This window comes from Eschrichtius robustus, chromosome 11, assembly GCF_028021215.1.
Source record: "Eschrichtius robustus isolate mEscRob2 chromosome 11, mEscRob2.pri, whole genome shotgun sequence".
NCBI lineage: Eukaryota > Metazoa > Chordata > Mammalia > Artiodactyla > Eschrichtiidae > Eschrichtius > Eschrichtius robustus.
This window is the reverse complement of record NC_090834.1, coordinates 20,164,885-20,189,948: the sequence shown is the minus strand read 5'-3', so window position 1 is coordinate 20,189,948 and position 25,064 is coordinate 20,164,885. Positions and strand designations below refer to the sequence as shown.

Here is a 25,064-nt window from a genome sequence, read left to right as displayed (position 1 = left end):
TCAAACACATTATAAAAGATCTACATTTTTAATCCCTTCCTCTATGTTTTGTGTTTTTGATGTCATGTTTTTCATCTTCATGTTTGTCCCTTAATTCTTTATTGTAGTTATAGTTAATTTTACAATTTTTTTCTTTTAGTCTTCACACTGGATTATTTAATGGTTGATCCACAGCCTTTACTATACATTTGCCCTTACTAGTAGGATTTTTGCTTTTCTATAAATTCTTACTTCTTGTTGTACCCTTTTCTTTTCCATTTAGAGCAGGCCCCTTATCATTTCTTTTAGGGTCGGTTTAGTATTGATGAAATCTTTTTGTTTTTACTTGTCTGAGAAGTTATTCATCTCTCCTTCAATTCTGAATAATAATCTTGCTGGCTAGAGTATCCTAGTTTGTAGGGTTTTCCCTTTCAGCACTTTAAATATATCATGCCATGCCCTTCTGACCTGCAAAGTTTCTGCAGAAAAAATCAGCTGACAGGGTTCTCTTCTATGTGACTTTTTTTTCTCTTGCTTCACTTATAATGCAAATGTTAGTACATTTGATACTGTTTTAGAAGTCCCTTAAACTGTTCTTATTTTTTTTAATTTGTTTTTCTCTTTGCTGTTCTGATTCCCATTTTCTATTTTCCAGATCTCATGCATTCTTCTGTATGACCTAGTCTGCCGTTAATTCCCTCTAGTATGTTTTTCATTTCAGCTATTGTATTCTTCAGCTCTGACTGGTTCTTTTTTATATTTTCTAATTCCCTGTTAGAATTCTCACTGTGTTCATCTACTCTTTTCCCTAGTTCAGTTGGCATTATTATTATTGTTTTGCGCTCTTTATCTGGTAAATTATTTATCTCTGTTTCATTAGTTGTTTTTTCAGGGTTTTTTTTTTTTTTCTTGTTCATTTAGAATAAATTTCTCTGTTTTCTCATTTTGCTTAACTTTCTCTGTCTCTATGAGATTAGGTGAAGCAGCTACCTATCCTGGTCTTGAATCAGTGTCCTTGTGTGGGAGGGTCCCTGTGTAGTCTATGTGTGCCCAGTGGCTTTGATCGGAGAGGTGGATCTGAAGTGAGCACAGGTCACATTTTCCCCCAGGATGTGCCAGCAGCTATCACCGTGGTGGGAGGTGGGGCTGGAATTGGAGTGGCTAGAGCCAGAGCCAGGTGTGAGCCAGGGCTTCTCCTATGCTCAGTGGTTGTCACCACCCTATCAAGGGCAGGGTCAGGTCCCAAGGTGCTGGAGTGGAAGCCCTCAGGATCAGGTCAAGCTGATTCCTTCCCCTCTTAGTGTGTGCTCTCCCCTCTTCCCAGCATCAGTAACTTCACCCCAGAGGGAGCATCACTGGAGCAAGATGGGCCCAAGTGGGTACCCAGTTCAGGCCACTGCACATACCGGGATCGTCCCGGCACAACAGTCAGAGCTCCAGGCCACTTCTGATCTGCTGCCTCCATGAACCCCAGTAATGGCCACCTTCGTCCTGTTTGGATGTCATGCCAGGTTCAAGCAGGCTCCATCCCCCCTCGACTGTGCACTCTCCTCAGCAACGGCAGTCTTTCCTCATGTCAGGAGCTGCACAAAGCTAAAGGTGCTAGAGTGGACGCTCAGCATGGGCCGGGGCACACACTGGGACTGGAGGAAGCCAGCCAGAGCCCTGCAGTTTCACTCTGCTTCCTTCACCTTATTTTGGGCATAAGCAAGCATTTGTGCACTCTGCACAAGTGGGGTCTTGGTTTCTTACAGCCCTCCTGTTAGTCCCACTGGTTTTCAAACCAGCTAAGGTAAGGGGACTTGTCTTCCTAATGTGGGACCCCAGGGCTGGGGCACCCAATATGTGGTTCAAACCACTCACTCCACAGGTAGGATCTCTGAGCCCATGTAATCCCCCCCTCATCTGTGCCCCCTCCTAGGGGTACAGCTCCTGACTTGATCACTTCTCTTCCCTTCCTGCTCAACTCTGTGTGAATCTTTCCTTACAGCCTTGGTTGTATGAGAGTTTCTACCAGTCTCTAGTTTGTTTTCAGTGAGGGTTGTTCCACATGTAGATTTTTTTTTTTTTTTGATGTGTTTATTGGGGGAGGTAGCTCAACATCCTCCTACTCCTTCATCTTGATGTCCTTCTAAGAACCTTCAGTTTATAATTTAAAAGTATCATTTTGGCTTTTGGATGAGGGAAAAGGCAGAAGCAAGGAGACCAGTTAAGAGCTTATTGCAATATTCCTGGGAATGATGTGTTGTAATAGAGTGGAAATTACAATGGGAATAGTGATAAGATGTTAGCTTTTGGATGTATGTCAAAAGAAAAGCTGACTGGATTTGCTAATGGGTTGGATCTAGGACTTGAGAGACATAAGTCAAACAGGTCTTCAAGGATTTTGGCCTGAGAAACAGAAAAAAATAGATATGATATTTACTGAGATGGAAACAAAACAGGAGAGAAAGATTTGGGGGAAAATTAAGAGCTCATCTTGGGTCATATTGTTTGAGATGTTTACTAGACATCCAGATAGGATGTTGAGTATAGTTGGACATGAGTCTGGAGTGCAGAGAAGTTGGGGTAGAGATAAATTTCAGAGTTATCAGTCTAGAGATGGTATGTTATATTAATTAGGAGACTGAATGAGATCACTCAGGGAGTGAATGCAGATACAGAAATCCAAGGGTTGAGGTCAGAAGGTCTCTAATGGTTAGAAGTAAAGAACATGAGGAACACCCAGAAAAAGAGACTGAAAAGAAGTAATCAACAAGAACAGGAGTTAGCAAATTGTATACTTTAAACGTTTGCAGTTCATTCATATCAATTATACCTCGATAAAGTGTTTAAGAAAGACTGGCAAGGGAGAAAGTACAGACAGGCGGTAATAGAGACAGCTCTTTTGAGGACTCAAACTATACAAGGAAAGGGAGAAATGGAGTTGTGCCTGGAAAGGCACGGGAATGTCAAGGTTTTGTTTTGTTTTAAGATGGGAGACATTACAGCACGCTTGTTCACTGATGGGAATAACCCAGTAGGGAGGGAAAATTGATAATACTGTAGAGAGAGGGGACAATTGCAGAAGCAATATCCTTCAAAGGGCCAGAGGACATGGGATCAGCGCATGCAGGGGGTTTGGCCTTAGGCAGGAGGGAAGGCAGGAAGTGTGGGCACAGGTGCAATGGTGGATGTGGTGTGGGAGTTTGGGGAAGGATGTTTTTTTTTTTTTGAAGATTTACTTTTTATTTATTTATTTATTTAATTTTTGGCCGCATCAGGCCTTAGTTGTGGCACATGGGATCTTCGTTGAGGCATGCGGGATCTTTCGTTGTAGTGCATGGGCTCTTCATTGTGGCACTCCGGCTTCTCTCTAGTTGTGGTGTGCAGGTTTTCTCTTCTCTAGTTGTGGCGCACAGGTTCCAGAGCGCATGGGCTCTGTAGTTTGCGGCACACGAGCTCAGTAGTTGTGGCACACAGGCTTAGTTGCCCCGCAGCATGTGGGATCTTAGTTCCCTGACCAGGGATCGAACCTGCATCCCCTGCACTGTAAGGCGGATTCTTTACCACTGGACCACCAGGGAGGTCCCAGGGAAGGATTCTTTTGATTTTTCAGTAAAATCAAAAGTAAGATCATCAGCCAAGAGTGAAGAAGGGCAAGAGGTTTTGGAGATTTGAGAGGGAAATGTGTGAAATGGTTGTCTTGGAGTGTAGGAGAGGGCAAAGCTAGGAAAACAGCACTGAAGGCCCACTAGAAGAATGAATTTTCTAGGGAGACCAGTCTGTATGGTTGGGACACTTTTCTTCGTTCACATGTACTTGGGAAGTAGGTCCTGTTCCTTCAGATTCCTACCCATCAGAGGTTCTTGCTGGCCTTCATCCAAATAGCCTCTGCTCTGCTGCTCACTTGCTCTATCTCCTTACTCTTACACGTACACTTAGTGTTTTATATGCTGGTTTGCTTCTTGCCCATCCTTGCTATGTGTCTATACTTAGAACAACGCCTGGTACACAGTAGGTGTTGAAGGGACAAAGTCTGAGGGCTTCTCCTCTTCCCCACAAAAATATTCCACCTATGTACACCCTACATCTCGGCCAGTTTCTCCTGTTGGCCCCTCACACTTCTCCACCTTGCTGTGTCCTGGGAGACTGTACAATTACATCTATGGGCAACTTGCTTTCTGGCTTTGGTTGGGGCCAGTGGGGACCACTGGCCGGAGAGTGAGGTCACAGAGTTTATTCTCTTGCCTCATTCCCTGTGGTCACCTCACACTGGCTGCATGTATCAACTGAAGGTCAAAAATTGGCTGTCTCTCCTTCCCTTCTCTCCCCTCATCCCTTCAGGGAGAGGAGTGGTAACACTTCTATTACTAGCCTCTGGTAGACTAACCTTTTGTGGTTTCCTTACACCCTGCTCTGGCCTATGTAAATAATCCTTTTATTAAATCCCCTTGGAATTATTCTAATTTCTGTGTGCCATCTGTTTCCTGCTGGAACTCTGACAGGATCCCCATCTGTAAATAATGATTTTAGTAACTCCCTGAATTCCATTAGTGCCTTGCTACTCAAATGTGGCCAAGGGCCAGCAGCATACCATCACCTGGGAGCTTATAAGAAATTCAGAATCTCAGGCCCCACCCCAGACCTACCAATTCAGGATTAGCACTTTTAAATGATTCCCTGGTGATTCCTACACATGTTAAATCTAAGTAGCAGACATTATAGAGTATTCTGAGTTTTACTGAAGCTCTTTTGGGCACAAAAAACCCAAGGACTCACTCAGACTACCTCAGACAATAGGGTCTTACATCCCAGGCAGTGAAGGAGACAGACTTGAACAGAAATCTAAGAATAGGACCCAGGAGAATGTGAAGGCTCGTGGAGACGAGGCCCAGAGGGTCAGTGTGGACCTTGGAGACACAGCAAGGGGGGTCTGCAGGTCGTTGCTGCTCTGGACCGAGTGCAATACTCTCCACGCATGCTTCACATTCCATGACCAACTAGATACCTCACCATTTACTCTTCATCTTTTTGCCAAAGTTCTAGTTCACTTGTAGCTTTGCCTGACTTCTAATCTGAGCTCACTTATGCCCATGATGTGCTCTTGGTCTGTCTCACAACCTTATGTTGCTGACTACCTAAATTTCAGTTTCAGAAAATAAGAACATTATCTGCCCAATTTGTCCCTGTTTGGGCAGAGCTTTTTGCACCAGCCTCTCTCACAGGCTAATGGCTAGCCTCTGGGTTAGCTGCCAATTCCTGATTCAGCAGGCGCTGGGTAATACGGTATAAAACATGTCTGCTCTGGCCTGTCTGATCAGCAGGGGCCGTGGAAGAAAATCACACTATGATTACATGTCTAGTTAAAATGTTCTTAAAAAATATGAAACAGGGTTTTCAAAGCTTGGTTGCAGGCTCCTTCCCCTTCACCCGTACCACCACCTCCAGCCCCACCTTCTTCCCCACACTTCCCAGGAACATCTGCATCCTCTGGTGGACTCTTGACAGTCACGGAGACAACCTTCATGTTCAGGATATTTCAAATGTTGTATAACAAAATTAATTACATTTAATTAAACTTACCCATTTTTTATAGCCCCAAACAAATCTAAAATGCCATGTTGGGCTTCCTTGGTGGCGCAGTGGTTAAGAATCCGCCTGCCAATGCAGGGGACACGGGTTCGAGCCCTGGTCCGGGAAGATCCCACATGCCTCGGAGCAACTAAGCCCGTGCACCACAACTACTGAGCCTGCGCTCTAGAGCCCGCAAGCCAAACTACTGAGCCTGCGCATCACAACTACTGAAGCCTGCATGCAACTAGAGCCCGTGCTCTGCAACAAGAGAAGCCACCATAATGAGAAGCCCGCGCACCGCAATGAAGAGTAGCCCCTGCTCGCCGCAACTAGAGAAAGCCCATGCACAGCAACGAAGACCCAACACAGCCAAAGATAAATAAATAAATTTATTTTTTTTAAAAATGCCATGTTAAGCTTATGAGAGGGCAGTCCTCCAAAGCACTCTGCTGCTGAGTGTATCTGCTCAGAGACTTACACATCTTAGGGATCGTTTTACATGAGTGAGTCTGATGAATGGCCTCTCTGCCTCAGTTAAGCATCAAGCAAGAATGGGTCTTTGGGTCGCAGGCCAAGAAACTACCCATGTCCTCCATCCTTCCTGTACTCCAGCAACAGCTTTCTCATTCAAAGAGCAGTCTTCCTTTTCCTGCCTGTTCTTTTCATAAAGCACTGAAATTATGAATTTTCTTCTCTTTTTCCCTTTACTACATGACAGCAGGGGAGGGGACTGCTCTATTTCTCTTAAGTACAGGGCCTGGCACACAGTAGTTGCTGTATTAACATTTATTGAATGAATGAATGAATGCTTTTGCTCATTGGTTAAGTGCTTCTCTCATCTTTTCCTGTGAAGAACCCCAAGTCTCAGTGGATTTCTTGCTCCACAGGACTTGGAGGGGGCTGTAGGTATGTTTCACATGTCTTCTCACCTTGTGCCCAGCCTGAAGCAGTATCCTCTCTGGTCCACGCTGGTCTCAAGGTAGAAGACAAGAGTGTAAGAGGGCTGATGGAAGCATCAGAGCACCTTAAAGCCTCTGCTTGTAACAGGCACACAGTCACTTCCACCACACTTCGTGGGCTAAAGTCAGTCACAGGGCCAAGCCCAACGTGAGCAGAGTGGGAAACTCATGCTTCTCCAAGGGAGGGAGTGGCTGGAGCTGCTGTCTGCTGAACAACAATGCCCAAGCTTTCTATCGGCACTATTCCCATGTTCTAATTCACTTTCAAATCAGCAAACTAAAATCCCCCACAATGTATATATTAAGTTAGGATCCATTCAGTTCCAGGAACAAAATACAATTCAAAGTAGTTTATGCAAAAAAGAAACGTACTGACCCATAATTAGGAAGTACAAGGAGCAGATACAGCTGAAGCCAAAGGGTTCAAATGATGCCATCAGGGCTCTCTCTCCATCTCTCCACTCTGCTCACCTCACGGTGCTGGTCTTATTCTCTCCAGCCTCTCAGAAGCAGCCTCCATTTGACCAGAAAAAATTGCTGCCAAAGGTCCCAGATCGACATCCTCCCTTTTTAGGAACTCCCCATGGGTAAGGAATTTTTCTTTCATATTCTGTACTTTACTCTCAAGGAAGGAGTCTTTCTTTCTGTCCTTACCTGAGTATTATACCCACGTCTAGGCCAATCTCCGAGTCTAGGAAATAGCTTGGCCAGTCAGATTTAGGTCATGTGCCCCCAACTCCACCACAGCTAAAACAGTAACAATTTAGTCTACCGAAATGTATGTTTGTTACCTGAGTTTTCAATCAGCACTATTCTGATGTTTTAACCAGTTTTCAAATTTCAGCAAGCTTAAGTTCCTTACAATGTATATATTAAGTCAGGATCCATTCAGGTCTAGGGACAGAATACAGCTCAAACTAGTTTATGAACCAAAGGCTTTGCAGTATATTTATTCAATGCTTACATATATAGAGTAAAAAATAAGTAAAAATTCCTTATTTGGATTAGAAAAAACAAAATCTACAACTGCATAGAGTGAATTCAATGGTAAACCTTTAGTTTTGTTTTTTTTTTAATTAATTAATTATTTTTGGCCGTGTTGGGTCTTCATAGCTGTGTGAGGGGGCTACTCTTCGTTGCAGTGCATAGGCTTCTCATTGTGGTGACCTCTCTTGTTGCAGAGCATGGGCTCTAGGTGCATGGGCTTCAGCAGTTGTGGCGCCTGGGCTTAGTTGCTCCACGGCATGTGGTATCTTCCTGGACCAGGGCTCAAACCCGTGTCGCCTGCATTGGCAAGCAGATTCTTAACCACTGTGCACCAGGGAAGCCCAAACCTTTAGTTTATATACTCTTGTGTCTTTTTGTCCTTTGAAAATATTCAAGAGATCCTGTACCAGAAACCTTAATTTCAAAATCATCCCAGGTTGTTATACCCCAAATTCCTTTCTCATCTGTTTTCTCCATTATAGTCATTCTTGCCCATTATAGCCATTTCATCCAGTTCTCATTTCCACCATTTTATATCCTTCCCACCAGAGGTATAACAGAGCAATGCACTACCACACACTTTCAAAAACTGTCTTGGTTTTTTACTGTCCATTCATTAATTCAAAAAGCCTTTATTGAACCTATTATAGGGCAGGTGTGTTTGGCTCTGGGGATACACAAGAGGGATAAAACATATCCCTTATGCTCTCAAGAAACTTGTCTTACAACAGGGGCAACAGGCTTGTAAACAAATGTCTGAAACATTAAATAATAAGCACTGCAACAGAAGTAAGAAACATGCCAGATCAATGCTATGAAGAGAATTCTGACAACATGGAAGATTGGCCTAGAAAAATGTGAGGTAGGAAGCACAATGACCAGTTAGGAGACCACTGCAGAAATCTGAGTAGGTCATGATGAGAATCTAACTCTGCCTGAAAGCAGAAGCTGTGAAGACAGAGAAGAAACAATGGAGATAAGAGAGTCATTATGAAGAAGAATCAATAGAACCATCAAAGTGAAGGGTGGGGAAAGGGAGAAGCTGAGCAGTTGTCAAGTTTCTCATTTTGAGGACTAAAAGGTGTTGGTGTTGCTCACGAGGATACCAAGCAAGGAAGCAGGAGAAACTTTTCTGAGACAAATATGGACTCAGGCTGAGAGGGAAGCAATTATGGATATTCCCTTTCTTGGATTCATGAATCATTTGTACCAGTAAGCAAAAATTATTTTTGTTTGTGCATGGAGTGGAAAGTAGGAAAGGGAGAGAATAAGGAGAAGGTGACAAATCTATGATCAAATCAGTGGTGTCATGGCCAAGGCACAGATTTCTTTCCCTGTGAAGAATTTGCCAGTTACTTATAACCAAAAGAGGCTCTGTCTTATTCTACTCATTATCAGGAGCTGGCTCTGGGCAGGGATCTGTGGTACCTGCTGAAAAAGGCACTTGTAGAAGACCTACAGCATACTAGGTGCTCACTAACAGATCTGGTTTTAGATCACAGAGTCTTCAGATTCAGGATTTCTATTTATAAATGGCTACCAAGTCTGCAAGTGTAAGTTAAATGATATCTTTAGGAAGGCTAATTTAAGAATATGAAAGATTCACTGTTTCAGGAATTGGCCCAGCATTTTAATCTTAAGAAACTTCCCTTGAGAATGCTCTCATATTTCTGGATACAATGAAAACATTAATATTTTATTTTATAGGAAACATGTTTGTTATTGATCATGGCAATTAAAAAATACTCATTTTTTCTCAGGGTTGGTCCATCATACTCATCATACTCTTTCTCTGAGCAATTTTGTTTAATATTACAGAGAAACTTCTGTATGGAAAGCAAGACAGGAATTTCCAACAATGAAACAAGGTCTCTAGAACTTGCCAGTAAAACAAAGGAAGCATTTCCAGTGATAAGATATAGGAACCCATGGATAAAATCTAACAGAGCACAGGCTGAAAAATGGGAGCAGGAAATTTTATAATCCACCATCACTCTGAGTTTTCTCTGGGATGGTGCAAGCATGGCCTGTGAAAGGGGCTTAGAGGTGTGATAGCTCCTGTCTGAAAGAATGGGTCCTTTGGGCATGGGACTCATGTTACCTAAGTGCCCCAAAGCCAACTGTTTTTTCAACTTCTTGCCCACATAATCATGACTAGAGGTTTCAAGGAGAAGACAAGAGCAAGTACTATTTAGCTTTGACTTTTGAGCAGATGTAACACCAGCTCTTCATCCTCGGCTAAAGACAGGCCTGTATCCAAAGGCTCTGAGGTTTCCCACTTGGTCTTCTTTCTGTCATGACTTGTGGGTCCCACGCCTTCCACTTCACTGTTGTTCCTTTTCTTCATTGCCTGCTTCTTCTTGGTGTCACTGGTGGGAACAAATCCAATGATTTACTTTATAAATAAATCAATCCATTATTATGAAGTCAAACACTTAAAATAGAACAAAATTACCAATAACAGATACCTGGTAAAGTGATATTATTCAAGAGGGAAAGAAGCTATAACAACATCAGGCTATCTGTGTCATAGTAATTACCCTCCCATTAACAGATGTGGGGAGGGGGCCTATCATATACCAGGCACTGTGCAGGGTACATTGTATACACTGTGTCATCCAATCCTCACAGTAATTCTAGGAAGCTCTGGACATATCATTCACAATATGAGGATACCAACTGGCTCACATTCTGGCTCCAGACTGGCTCCAATCTGCGCTTGTCCTGTCACATCAAACCCTCTCTATATAGTTAGGTTATCGTTTAGGTAGCAGTAATATCTGTTGTGATATATAGATCATGAATAAAATAGAACCTGAAATGTTAAGTTACAAATTACTTAAGACATCAAGTAAATCTGCCCCATTTAAATCTGTATCTAAGACTCACAAATGGTCTGAAGAAAACATAAACATTACTGCAGTATTCAGCACACACTTGAGGCATAGACCATAAAAATAAAACTAATTTCTGAAGGTAGAGAAAATCACTTGATACATTAAAATCAGAAGAAAAAGCAAAACATCCTCAAGGCATTTTAACATACCATCATCATGTTCAAAGATGACCGAATTATTGGATACAAGTTTAAAACAAAATAAAAAATCCATCTAGTAGCAATGGCAGTAGCAACTATTTATTTAAGGGCTTACCAAGGGTCTGGCACTGTGCTATATGCTTTACATAGATTACAACATTTCTCTTCATGACAATCCTTGGTGTGGTGAGCACTGGCCTCATTCTACAATGAGGTTAAAAGAGGTTAAATGATTGAACCCCGATTATGCACATGGAATTCAAACCCAGAGCTAAATTACTCTAAATTCAGCCCCAAAGCCAGACAATTGAAAGCAAAATGTATTCCAAGCATAGGATGTATTCCAAAAGAGAATAAACTGCTCAAGTTCCAACGGACTCTATTATGCCTTAAGAAGATAGTGGGGATATCAAAGTGAATGTGCCTAATCAGCATATCCAGTTCTGACCAGCCTGAAGCAAAACTGTAAACTATTTCCCCATTCACCTCCCAGAAATGCCCAGTACTCTGACTCAGCAGCCATTCTCTCTCACCACTGGAGGAAAGACAAACTATGAGGTTATTTAAAGCTACAAATAATCATATTTTAAAAGGGTGGGTATGTACCTACAGACATGAACACGAAAGAGTTCCCTATAATGGGAATTCAGTCAGTAAAGAAAGTTACTCTTAGTGGAAAGAGGACTTTAAAAAAAATACTGGGCTTCCCTGGTGGCACAGTGGTTGAGAATCTGCCTGCCAATGCAGGGGACACGGGTTCGAGCCCTGGTCTGGGAAGATCCCACATGCTGCGGAGCGACTAGGCCCGTGAGCCACAACTGCTGAGCCTGCGCGTCTGGAGCCTGTGCTCCGCAACAAGAGAGGCCGCGATAGTGAGAGGCCCGCGCACCGCGATGAAGGGTGGCCCCCGCTTGCCGCAACTAGAGAAAGCCCTCGCACAGAAATGAAGACCCAACACAGCCATAAATAAATTAAAAAAAAAAAAAAACAGTGCTTCCTTGCTTCTATTAAAAAAAAAAAACAAAGGGAGCCACAACAAAGAACACATGTTATATAACCCATGAAGAAGAGACTCAATTCTGATTGATCAAGAGTCGACTACAGGGGCTTCCCTGGTGGTGCAGTGGTTGAGAATCCGCCTGCCAATGCAGGGGACACGGGTTCGAGCTCTGGTCTGGGAAGATCCCACATGCCGCAGAGCGACTAGGCCCGTGAGCCACAATTGCTGAGCCTGCGCGTCTGGAGCCTGTGCTCCGCAACAAGAGAGGCCGCGACAGTGAGAGGCCCGCGCACCGCGATGAAGAGTGGCCCCGCTTGCCACAACTAGAGAAAGCCCTCGCACAGAAACGAAGACCCAACACAGCCAAAAATAATAAATAAATAAATAAATAGATAAATAAAATTAAAAAAAAAAAAAGTACTGAGTCCTAACCTGCTCGATTATGGCCAGCATGGTGCCAATTCCACCGGGCTAGAGTACCGTGATTTATTTGGAACAAGTTAGCACTGATTTTTGCCCTGCCTGTATTTCAAGTGCATCTAAGAGCAGCTCATCAGAAGCAGCCTAATTAGTGGGCTTTACTAACGTCTCCTTTCTTCATGTGCTCCTGCACACTATATTCTGTGCAGGAAACAGCTGGTTCAGATACTAAAAAAAAAGATGAAAAACTTATGTAGATGGAAAATATTTTCAGAATTAGCAGCACTGCTGCCTTGTGGACCAGTTCAAATTTTAAAAAGATATTTTATACTACTTTCCATAGCAAAAAAGTGGTAATTGGTAGACCAAATTAATTATTAAATAATGATTTAGACATTCTACGGGTAACTTACTAAAAAAGGAGAAAATGTTATGAATCTAGAAAACATTTCATTTCCCCAAAAGGCAATAATGTAATAAATCTGGTAAACATTTAATCAGAATATGCTCATAATTTGTTATCTTCAGAAAGGACTCTTGGGGAGACCTTCAAGATGGCGGAGGAGTAAGACGTGGAGATCACCTTCCTCTCCACAAATACATCAGAAATACATCTACATGTGGAACAACTCCTACAGACACCTACTTAACACTGGCAGAAGACCTCTATCTCCCAGAAGGCAAGAAACTCCCCACGTACCTGGGTACGGCAAAAGGAAAAAGAAAAAACAGAGACAAAAGAATAGGGACAGGACCTGCACCTCTGGGATGGAGCTGTGAAGGAGGAAAAGTTTCCACACCCTAAGAAGCCTCTTCACTGGTGGAGGGAAGCTTCGGAGCCACAGAGGAGAGCTCAGCAACAGGGGTGCAGAGGGAAAAGCGGAGAGATTCCCACACACAGGATCAGTGCCAACCAGCACTTACCAACCTGAGAGGCTTGTCTGCTCACCCGCCGGGGCGGGGGGGTGGGGCCGGGAGCTGAGGCTTGGGTTTCCAAGGTCAGGCCCCAAGGAGAGGACTGGGGTTGGCTGTGTGAACACAGCCTGAAGGGGGCTGGTGTGCCACACTTGGTAAGCCCTTAATAAATAGTTGCTACTGTCATTGCTACTAGATGGATTTTTTATTTTGTTTTAAACTTGCATCCAATAATTTGGTCATCTTTGAACATGATGATGGTATGTTAAAATGCCTTGAGGATGTTTTGCTTTTTCTTCTGATTTTACTGTATCAAGTGATTTTCTCTACCTTCAGAAATTAGTTTTATTTTTATGGTCTAGCCAGGAGGGAGTCCGGGAAAAAGTCTGGAACTGCCTAAGAGGAAAGAGACCATTGTTTCAGGGTAGGCGAGGAGAGGGGATTCAGAGCACCGCCTAAATGAGCTCCAGAGATGGGCGCGAGCCACGGCCATCAGCGCGGACCCCCGAGACGGGCATGAGACGCTAAGGCTGCTGCTGCCGCCACCAAGAAGCCTGTGTGCAAGCCCAGGTCACTATCCACACCGCCCCTCCCGGGAGCCTGTGCAGCCCGCCACCGCCAGGGTCCCGTGATCCAGGGACAACTTCCCCGGAAGAACGCACGGCGCGCCTCGGGCTGGTGCAACGTCATGCTGGCCTCTGCCGCCGCAGGCTCGCCCCGCATTCCAATTATGACTACCGGACCCGTCCCTCCCCCTTGCCTGAGTGAGCCACAGCCCCTAATCAGCTGCTGCTTTAACCGCCTCCTGGCTGGGCAGGGAACAGATACCTGAGGGCGACCTACATGCAGAGGTGGGGCCGAAACAAAGCTGAACTCCAGGACTGTGCGAACAAAGAAGAGAAAGGGACATTTCTCCGTGCAGCCTCAGGAGCAGTGGATTAAATCCCCACAATCAACTTGATGTACCCTGCATCAGTTGAATACCTGAACAGAGAACGAATCGTCCCAAAATTGAGGCGGTAGACTTCAGGAGCAACTGTAGACATGGGGTTTGCTGTCTGCGACTGATTTGTTTCTGATATTTAGGTTTATCTTAGTTTAGTTTTTAGCGCTTGTTATCACTGGTGGATTTGTTTATTGGTTTGGTTGCTCTCTTCTTTATTTTTCGAAATATTACTCTCTTTATGTTAATAATTTTTAAATTTTTTCTTATTATTTTTTTATCTTTTATTTTTTTTCTTTCTTTTCTTCTCCCTTTCCTTCTGAGCTGTGTGGCCAACAGGGTCTTGGTGCTCTGGCCTGGTGTCAGGCCTGAGCCTCTGAGATGGGATAGCCAAGTTCAGGACACTGGACCACCAGAGACCTCCCGGCCCACGTAATACCAACTGGCAAGAGCTCTCCCAGAGACCTCCATCTCAGTGTTAAGACAAGCCTCACCCAACGGCCAGCAATTGGACGCCCCATGCCAGACAACTAGTAAGATAGGAACACAACCCCATCGATTAGCAGAGAGGCTGCCTATAATCATACTAAATTGACAGACAACCCCAAAACACACCACCGGATGCGGCCCTGCCCACCAGAGAGACAAGATCGAGACTCACCCACCAGAACACAGGCACCAGTCCCCTACACCAGGAAGCCTACACAATACACTGAACCAACCTCATCCATTGGGGGCAGACACCAAAAACAACATGAACTACGAAACTGCAGCCTGTGAAAAGGAGACCACAGACAGAGTAAGTTAAACAAAATAAGAAGACAGAGAAATATGCAGCAGATGAAGGAGTAAAGTAAAAACCCACCAGACCAAACAAATGAAGAGGAAATAGGCAGCCTACCTGAAAAAGAATTCAGAGTAATGATAGTAAAGATGATACAAAATCTTGCAAATAGAAAGGAGAAAATACAAGAAGCATTCAACAAGGACCTAGAAGAACTAAAGAGCAAACAAACAATGATGAACAACACAAAAAATGAAATTAAAAATTCTCTAGAAGGAATTAATAGCAGAATAACTGAGGCAGAAGAACGGATAAGTGACCCAGAAGATAAAACAGTGGAAATAACTACCAAAGAGCAGAATAAAGAAAAAAGAATGAAAAGAATTGAGGACAGTCTCAGAGACCTCTGGGAGAAAATTAAACACACCAACATTCGAATTATAGGGGGTCTCAGAAGAAGAAGAGAAAAAGAAAGGGTGTGAGAAAATATTTGAAGAGATTATAGTTGAAAACTTCCCTAACATGGGAAAGGAAACAGTCAAGTCCAGGAAGCGCAGAGAGCCCCATATAGGATAAATCCAAGGAAAAACATGCCAAGACACATATTAATCAAACTATCAAAAATTAAATACATAGAAAAAATATTAAAAGCAGCAAGGGAAAAGCAACAAATAACATACAAGGGAATCCCCATAAGGTTAGCAGCTGATCTTTCAGCAGAAACTCTGCAAGCCAGAAGGGAGTGGCAGGACATATTTAAAGTGATGAAAGAGAAAAACCTCCAACCAAGATTACTCTACCTGGCAAGAATCTCATTCAGATTTGAAGGAGAACTTAAAACCTTTACAGACAAGAAAAAGTTAAGAGAATTCACCACCACCAAACCAGCTTTACAACAAATGCTAAAGGAACTTCTCTAGGCAGGAAACACAAAAGAAGGAAAAGACCTACAAAAACAAACCCAAATCAATTAAGAAAATGGTAATAGGAACATATGTATCGATAACGACCTCAAATGTAAATGGATTAAAAGCTCCAACCAAAAGACACAGACTGGCTGAACGGATACAAAAACAATACCCGTATATATGCTGTCTACCTGTATATATGCTGTCCTATGCTGTAATAGGAACATATGTATCGATAATGACCTCAAATGTAAATGGATTAAAAGCTCCAACCAAAAGACACAGACTGGCTGAATGGATACAAAAACAATACCCGTATATATGCTGTCTATAAGAGACTCACTTCAGACCTAGGGACACATTCAGACTGAAAGTGAGAGGAGGGAAAAAGATATTCCATGCATGCAAATCAAAAGAAAGCTGGAGTAGCAATTCTCATATCAGACAAAATAGACTTTAAAATAAAGACTATTACAAGAGACAAAGAAGGACACTACACAATGATCAAGGGATCAATCCAAGAAGAAGACAAAACAATTGTAAATATTTATGCACCCAACATAGGAGCACCTCAAAACATAAGGCAAATGCTAACAGCCGTAAAGGGGGAAATCAAAAGTAACACAATAATAGTAGGGGACTTTAACACGCCACTTTCACCAATGGACAGATCATCCAAAATGAAAATAAATAAGGAAACACAAGCTTTAAATGACACATTAGACAAGATGGACTTAATTGATATTAACAGGACATTCCATCCAAAAACAACAGAATACACTTTCTCAAGTCCTCACGGAACACTCTCCAGGATAGATCATATCTTGTGTAACAAATCAAGCCTTGGTAAATTTAAGAAAATTGAAATCTTACCAAGTTTCCTTTCCGACTACAACACTATGAGACTGGATATCAATTACAAGAAAAAAACTGTACAAAATGCAAATATATGAAGGCTAAACAATACGCTACTAAATAACCAAGAGATCACTGAAGAAATCAAAGAGGAAATAAAAAAAACCTAGAAACAAATGACAATGAAAACATGATGACCCAAAACCTATGGGATGCAGTAAAAGCAGTTCTCAGAGGGAAGTTTATAGCAATACAATCCTACCTCAAGAAACAAGAAACATCTCAACTAAACAACCTAACCTTACACCTAAAGCAATCAGAGAAAGAAGAACAAAAAAACTCAAAGTTAGCAGGAGGAAAGAAATCATAAAGATCAGATCAGAAATAAATGAAAAAGAAATGAAGAAAACAATAGTAAAGATCAATAAAACTAAAAGCTGGTTCTTTGAGAAGATAAACAAAATTGATAAACAATTAGCCAGACTCATCAAGAACAAAAGGGAGAAGACTCAAATCAACAGATTTAGAAATAAAAAAGGAGAAGTAACAACTGACACTGCAGAAATACAAAGGACCATGAGAGATTAATACAAGTCAACTATATGCCAATAAAATGGAAAACCTGGAAGAAATGGACAAATTCTTAGAAAAGTACAACCTTCCAAGACTGAAACAGTTAGAAATAGAAAATATGAACAGACCAATCACAAGCACTGAAATTGAAACTGTGATTAAAATTCTTCAAACAAACAAAAAGCCCAGGACCAGAGGGCTTCACAGGGGAATTCTATCAGACATTTAGAGAAGAGTTAACACCTATCCTTCTCAAACTCTTCCAAAAAATAGCAGAGGGAGGAACACTCCCAAACTCATTCTATGAGGCCACCATCACCCTGATACCAAAACCAGACAAATATGTCACAAGAAAAGAAAACTACAGGCCAATATCACTGATGTACATAGATGCAAAAATCTACAACAAAAAACTAGCAAACAGAATCCAATAACGCATTAAAGGATCATACACCATGATCAAGTGGGATTTATCCCAGGAATGTGAGGATTTTTTAATATATGCAAATCAATCAATGTGATACACCATATTAAAAAATTGAAGGATAAAAACCATACGATAATCTCAATAGATGCAGAAAAAGCTTTCGACAAAATTCAACACCCATTTATGATAAAAACTCTCCAGAAAGTGGACATAGAGGGAACCTACCTCAACATAATAAAGGCCATATATGATCCATAGCCAACATCGTTCTCAATGGTGAAAAACTGAAACCATTTCCTCTAAGATCAGGAACAAGACAAGGTTGTCCACTCTCACCACTATTATACAACATACTTTTAGAAGTTTTAGCCACAGCAAGCAGAGAAGAAAAAGAAATAAAAGGAATCCAAATCGGAAAAGAAGAAGTAAAACTGTCACTGTTTGCAGATGACATGACACTACACATAGAGAATCCTAAAGATGCTACCAGAAAACCCCTAGAGCTAATCAATGATTTTGGTAAAGTAGCAGGATACAAAATTAATGCACAGTAATCTCTTGCATTCCTATACACTAATGACGAAAAATCTGAAAGGGAAAATAAGGAAACTATCCCATTTACCACTGCAACAAAAAGAATAAAAAACATAGGGATAAACCTACCTAAGGAGACAAAAGACATGTATGCAGAAAACCTATAAGACACTGATGAAAGAAATTAAAGACGATACAAACAGATGGAGAGATATACCATGTTCTTGGATTGGAAGAACCAACATTGTGAAAATAACTACACTGCCCAAAGCCATCTACAGATTCAATGCAATCCCTTTTAAACTACCAATGGCATTTTTCACAGAACTAGAACAAAACATTTCACAATTTGTGTGGAAACACAAAAGATCCTGAATAGCCAAAGCAATCTTGAGAAAGAAAAATGGAGTTGGATGAATCAGGCTCCCTGACTTCAGACTATACTACAAAGCTACAGTAATCAAGACAATATGGTACTGGCACAAAAACAGAAATATAGGTCAATGGAACAGGATAGAAAGCCCAGAGATAAACCCACACACATATGGTCACCTTATCTTTGATAAAGGAGGAAAGAATATACAATGGAGAAAAAAGAGCCTCTTCAATAAGTGGTGTTGGGAAAACTGGACAACTACATGTAAAAGAATGAATTAGAACACTTCCTAACACCATACACAAAAATAAACTCAAAATGGATTAAAGACCTAAATGTAAGGCCAGACACTATAAAACTCATAGAGGAAAACACAGGCAGAACTCTCTGTGACATAAATCACAGCAAGATCCCTTTTGACTCACTTCCTAGAGTAATGGAAATAAAAACAAAAATAAACAAATGGGACCTAATGAAACTTAAAAGCTTTTGCACAGCAAAGGAAACTACAAACAAGACGAAAAGACAACTCTCAGAATGGGAGAAAATATTTGCAAACGAACCAACTGACAAAGGATTAATCTCCAAAATATAAAAGCATCTCATGCAGCTCAATATGAAAACAACAAACAACCCAATCCAAAAATGGGCAGAAGACCTAAATAGACATTTCTCCAAAGATATACAAATTGCCAACAAACACACGAAAGGATGTTCAACATCACTAATCATTAGAGAAATGCAAATCAAAACTACAAGGAGATATCACCTCACACTGGTCAGAATGGCCATCATCAAAAAATCTACAAACAATAAATGCTGGAGAGGGTGTAGTGAAAAGGGAACCCTCTTGCACTGCTGGTGGGAATGTAAATTGATACAGCCACTATGGAGAACACTATGGAGGTTCTTTAAAAAACTAAAAATAGAACTACCATATGACCCAGCAATCCCACTACTATTACGGTTTACTCAGGGCATATACCCTGAGAAAACCATAATCCAAAAAGTCATATACCACAATGTTCATTGCAGCACTATTTACCATAGCCAGGACATGAAAGCAGCTTAAGTGTCCATCAACAGATGAATGGATAAAGAAGATGTGGCACATATATACAATGGAATATTACTCAGCCATAAAAAGAAACGAAATTGAGTTATTTGTAGTCAGGTGGATGGACCTAGAGTCTCTCATACAGAGTGAAGTAAGTCAGAAAGAGAAAAACAAATATCGTATGCTAACACATATATATGGAATCTAAAAAACAAAAAGAAAAGGTCATGAAGAACCTAGGGGCAAGACGGGAATAAAGACGCAGACCTACTAGAGAATGGACTTGAGGATACGGGGAGGGGGAAAGGTAAGCTGGGACAAAGTGAGAGAGTAGCATGGACATATATACACTACCAAATGTAAAATAGATAGCTAGTGGGAAGCAGCCCCATAGCACAGGGAGATTAGCTCGGTGCTTTGTGACCACCTAGAGGGGTGGGATAGGGAGGGTGGGAGGGAGGGAGATGCAAGAGGGAAGAGCTATGGGGATATATGTATATGTATAACTGATTCACTTTGTTATAAAGCAGAAACTAACACACCATTGTAAAGCAGTTATACTCCAATAAAGATGTTTAAAAAAAAAGAAGTCATTCAATAAATGCCCACTCATCTGAAAGGCAGAAATCATGACCTTGTTGAAGGTTCTTTGGAGTCCTGAGAGGTACCGTTACTGCAATGAAGAAGACAATGTTCCATTAGACCTTGCTTCTAATTCAAGTTCCAACGGAGTCACAGAGCAGAGCTTTACGCATGGGAAAACTCCCACAGCACTCAGTCCGGTCTGTGGGTACACAGGCGCCAGTCTGCTGACCAATCCCCTGTTTTTAATAGCACAAGTTCCCAGTGTTCTAAATTTTGGCTTTGCATATGTTTTTCAAAATTATATAAATGGTCATGTTAAGGCTAAATTTAGTAATTCATTTTTCCAAACACATGACTTCTGTTAACACCCAGCCAGCGGACAGTTAAAATTTTACCATTACTGCAGCTTCCATGAGATGTAACGGGCAGCCATCTAACTTTTAAGTACTTACAGATTAACTACTACCTCCCTAATGGTATCTTAGTTTCCTCTTCCTTTGTCACCATTACTTAACTATCTATATTTCTAGGTTCCATCCTTGGCCCTTTACTATTCTCACTCTACATATTCATTCTGAGTATTCTCATGCAGTTCAGTATTTCAACTATCTTCCATAGTGCTAATGACTTATAAAATATGCATCTTTATAGCCTAGAGCTCTTTCCTGACCACCAGATCAGCATATTCAGCTGGATCCTGGAAATCTCTATCTACATTTGCAAAGGCACTGCAAACTCAACATGCCCCTAACTACTACATGTTTTCCCCAAATCTATTCTTCCTCCTATATTTTCCTTCTGAGTGAACAGTAATACCCCTACTAAAAGCCTGGAAGTCGTCCTTTAACTACTTCTTCTTCACATCCTTAATTTAATTGATCATTTCTTCACTAATCTCTCTCAAACCCATCTAAGTCTTTCTAGTGCCTCTGTAACTATTTGTTGTTCGTTCCCCTCCTGACTCAGCTCTGGGAAGCCTCCCCAGACCATCCTAGTCTAGGTTAAGTGCCCTCTTAGGTGCCCCCTAGCACTATGCACTCCTCCATTACACCCTACGAAATGCTGTACTAAGACTGTCTATTTTACTTATCTGCTTCACTGATTAGATTCCAAGCTCCTTGAGGACAAAAACTGTCTTATTCTTTGCAGTCACATTGCCCTAGTATCCATAGGCTCAAAAAATACTTCTTGAATAATGACGAATAAACCCACTAGGCTAAGCTTCTATACTGCTAAATATCTGACTGGCCCACTCTATTATCATATAAAGTTAGGCAGAGTAATCTCTAACTAAAACCACATTCTTACTTTCTTTGTGAGCAAGTATATAAGTGGACATTAAAATCTGTACTGCATTTTTTTTCAAATCGCGTATCATTAATCCCAAAGAAATCCAAAAGATCAAAGCTACAGTGAAAATTAAAACATTAGTGGCATAAGGAAAATAATACTAGAAAGAAGCACCCAGTAACCTCAGACTCAGAATAAGAAATGAAACAATACTTCAATATTACAGAAGGAGTATAACTTGCCATTTTGATTCAACAAAAAAAGAGTAATTTTGATTTTCTTTGAAACAATACACGTAACTTCTCTGGATTGTATATCTCATAATGTAAAGAACATCTTTTTCCCCCAGCATGTTTAATGTTGAAATGTCTGCTTTTTAAAATCAGTTACTTAACAGACAGTTTTACAAAAATTCTGGTATGGAAGAAAGTGGCTTCGGAGTCAGACCTGACTCAAATGCTAGCAAATGCCTAAAACTTTGGAAAACTGCTTAATTTCATGGAGTGTTAATTTCCTAATTTGTAAAATGTGATTAATATCTACCTCATGCAAGATAAGTGATATATGTATAGTAAATGCATTATAAATATTAATTATAGTATCTCCAAATCCCGTTGACGGGAACTAACTTCTCTCTTTTTTATTAAAGTATAGTTGATTTACAATATTATGTTAGTTTCAGGTGTACAACATAGTAATTCAATATTTTTATAGATAGTACTCCACGTAAAGTTACTACAAAATAACGGCTATATTTCCCTGTATTGGACAATATATCTTTGTTTCTTATTTATATTATACCTGGTAGTTTGTATCTCTTAATCCCAAACCCCTATCTTGACCCTCCCCTCTGTACTCTCCCCACTGGTAACCAATAGTGGTAACCATTAGTTTGTTTTCTTTATCTGGGTCTGTTTCTGTTCTCTTATATACATTCATCTGTTTTCTTTTTTAGATTCCACATATAAGTGATAACATACAGATTTTTTCTTTCTCTGTCTGACTTATTTCACTAAGCATAATACTCTCTAGGTCTATCCATGTTGTTGCAAATGGCATTATTTCGTTCTTTTTTATGGCTGAGTAATATTCCACTGTATATATATTCAAAAAGAGTTGAAACACCATCAATACATTATAACCTAAATAATTAGGCATAAAAATACATTCAAGTTTTCTCCTCTTACCCCCAATGAATGGCATGGTGCTTTAACTCATAACCTGAAATACCTTTCCAGTCTTCAATTGGAGTAATCAGTCCATCTTAACTTCACTCTCCTGTTCTCATAAACTTCATGCTGGCATACACCTTTCTAATGAGTTGCCACTTTACAGACTAGAATAGCAGCTGCTCCTTATCCTCATCACCTTCCATGAAACCAATCAGAATCAGAGTCGGAACAGACACATGGTTGAAGGATGATGGAATGAAAAAAAGCCAAGGAATCTCCTCTGGCAGAAATATACATAATTATATAGAGTTGCTATTAGGGTAAATATTTAAATTGAATATTAAATAATTATTTATTTGATATTAATATTAAACATTAATTTAAATATTTAAATTTTAATAATTGTCCAAGCAATTCATGGTTAGAACGTTAGGATGAATGATTCCTTCTTTCCTAAAGAGAGGGCTTTCAGTAATTCTTCAGGTCTCACTTCAGAGAAGTTTTTCCTAACCACTTTATATAAAGCAAACTCTCCCAATTCCTCTCTAGTTACCCTACATTTACCACTTTCATGGCCCTTATCACCATCTCTTCTCTTTACTTACATTCTCTCACTGGAATATAAGCTTTATGAGGGCTGGGATCTAGTATCTCTATTGCTCTATGCCAAGCACATAGTAAACTTCCAGTGTGTTTAATTCCTGAATAATGGAAACGTTGAGGAAGAAGAACAGACAAGTGAAGACATTTCCCACATTCCAATTTGGTAATATGGACTCTTTATCCATACATTGAATAGGATATGTTAATGACATTATTTTCATTATATCATGCATCACTTCAACCCAGTCTGTAGGATAGTTTTGCAGACTGTTTTGAATATAGGGCCTGCCATGTTGTGTATCTGAGGCTTAATGAATGATTTTGATGAGGAAAAAGGAAAGTTGATATCCCAGAAGACATTCAATTCTATTCTTGTAAATGTATATACTCATTTAAAAACTCCTGCCACAGTTTTGTTTTTAGTAATTAAAATGATTATCATATATTAATGACTCTATTACATATCATACTCTGCTTTCTTTTCACCCTAATTAGATCTTCATGGTAACCTTGCAAGGTAAGAGTTATCATCTGATAAAGAAAGACTGATGAAGAAAACTGAGGGTCAGAGAGGTTAAGTAACTTAATGTGTCCATGGTCCACAACTTGTAAAAGAAAGTAACATTCAAACTTAGGTCTGTCTATCTGACTCCAAAAGTCACAATTATCCCGCAGGGCGAAGTAGCCTGCCTTTGTTCTAACACAGACTTAATTTCACAAAACTCCTACTTCTCCACATGTTGCCAAGTTTAGGATACGGAATGTAGATCCATATTCCCAAACTATATGCGGTGGTGCATGTGGGCAAGTCATTCAGTCTCTGGGTTCATAGAACCATAGTACAGATGCATCTGAGACCATTCTTCCAGGAACAGACATACTTTAAATTCCTATGTATTAATACAGAAAGGCAAAAGGAGAGAGCCTGATTCCTTGATATAATATTTTTTCCATGTAGAGGAAACTACCAAGTCTTATTTGGCTTGATTTTTACAAATTCTCTCTCTGGCCCTTAGGAAGCTTTAGTCAACAGTCTTAACAGATGTAGAAAGGGATGGGACATTCCAACAAGAAGAATGTAACCATTAGTACCTGCCATGAATAGAAAGACTACTAATTGTTAAACAGCATACTTTAAATAAATGATGTGTGAATAAACTCCAATACAAGACATCAGAATGTCCTCTGTAACCTGGAAACCACGTTCCCTGGGCTACAAGGGTGCTGAATTTGGAACTGCTACTCCAAATCTCAAGAATGTTCCAAGTGCTGTCTGATATGATTGTGGCCAAGGCACTACAGAAGAAAAGATATGCTGGGAAAACTTTTCGACTTCTTCCCTGGTGTATGCAAGGCTTTATAGAAACACAGTGTAATGGAGTGAGCACTAAACTTCCAAGGACACTGGGGCAAGCAGTTCCAATAATTAAGTTACAAAATGGCAACCAGAATCACCAGGGAGGGATTCTGTAAACCTGATACTGGAAGACTGTGCAGCCAGAAAGCATCATGATGCCATATGTTAGAGCTCCTTACTTCTGTACTGGCTGCCTTTGTTCATGCACAATTAAGGCTGTGAAAGTTGGTGTGTGCTACATCATAAAATGGAGGACCAACATCACCATACAAGCCTGTTCAGAAATCTAACAAATGCCAGGACAAGGGGCTGCTGGAAGAAAGCACACTCCCTTTACTACAGTGTCTGTGCAGCTTTCAACCTCATGCTGTTTTCTCATTCTTTTTTGGAATGCAAAGGGAAGAAATCAGGTGAAACTGCAGACTGAGCTAGCTGCAAGGAAGCTGAGGACTGAGGTGGAGAGCGGAGTATTCACTCACACAGAAACCCTTGGGTGTCCTTTTACAACATGCTGCCAAACTGTGTGTGGAAAGCTACCAAGAGTTCAGCATCTGAATGTCCAGTTTGTGCCCCTATCGTATAAAACTCTCCTTCTTGCATTCATATCAGTAAATGTAGCTTGGACTTTTTCTTAAAGAATTTTAAGCTAATAATAAATGACCTTGGGATTATTAAAAAATTCTCAGAGATCTCTATACCTATCCTTAAGTACTGGCACTCTGGTATTCAAATACGTTGTGCCAAAGA

At 40.8% G+C, this 25,064-nt stretch overlaps 1 protein-coding gene across 1 annotated transcript in view; it reads right to left on the bottom strand.

Annotated features, from left to right (window-relative positions):
• Positions 1–8,097: 8,097 nt before the first annotated feature.
• The window catches only part of DDX10 (DEAD-box helicase 10), a 246,428-nt gene continuing 229,461 nt past the window's right edge, over positions 8,098–25,064 (bottom strand). The window contains exon 18 of the mRNA XM_068555721.1: positions 8,098–9,850. Within this exon, the coding sequence (XP_068411822.1) occupies positions 9,673–9,850 (178 nt within the window). The 3' untranslated portion in view covers positions 8,098–9,672. The remainder of the gene's footprint in view (positions 9,851–25,064) is intronic.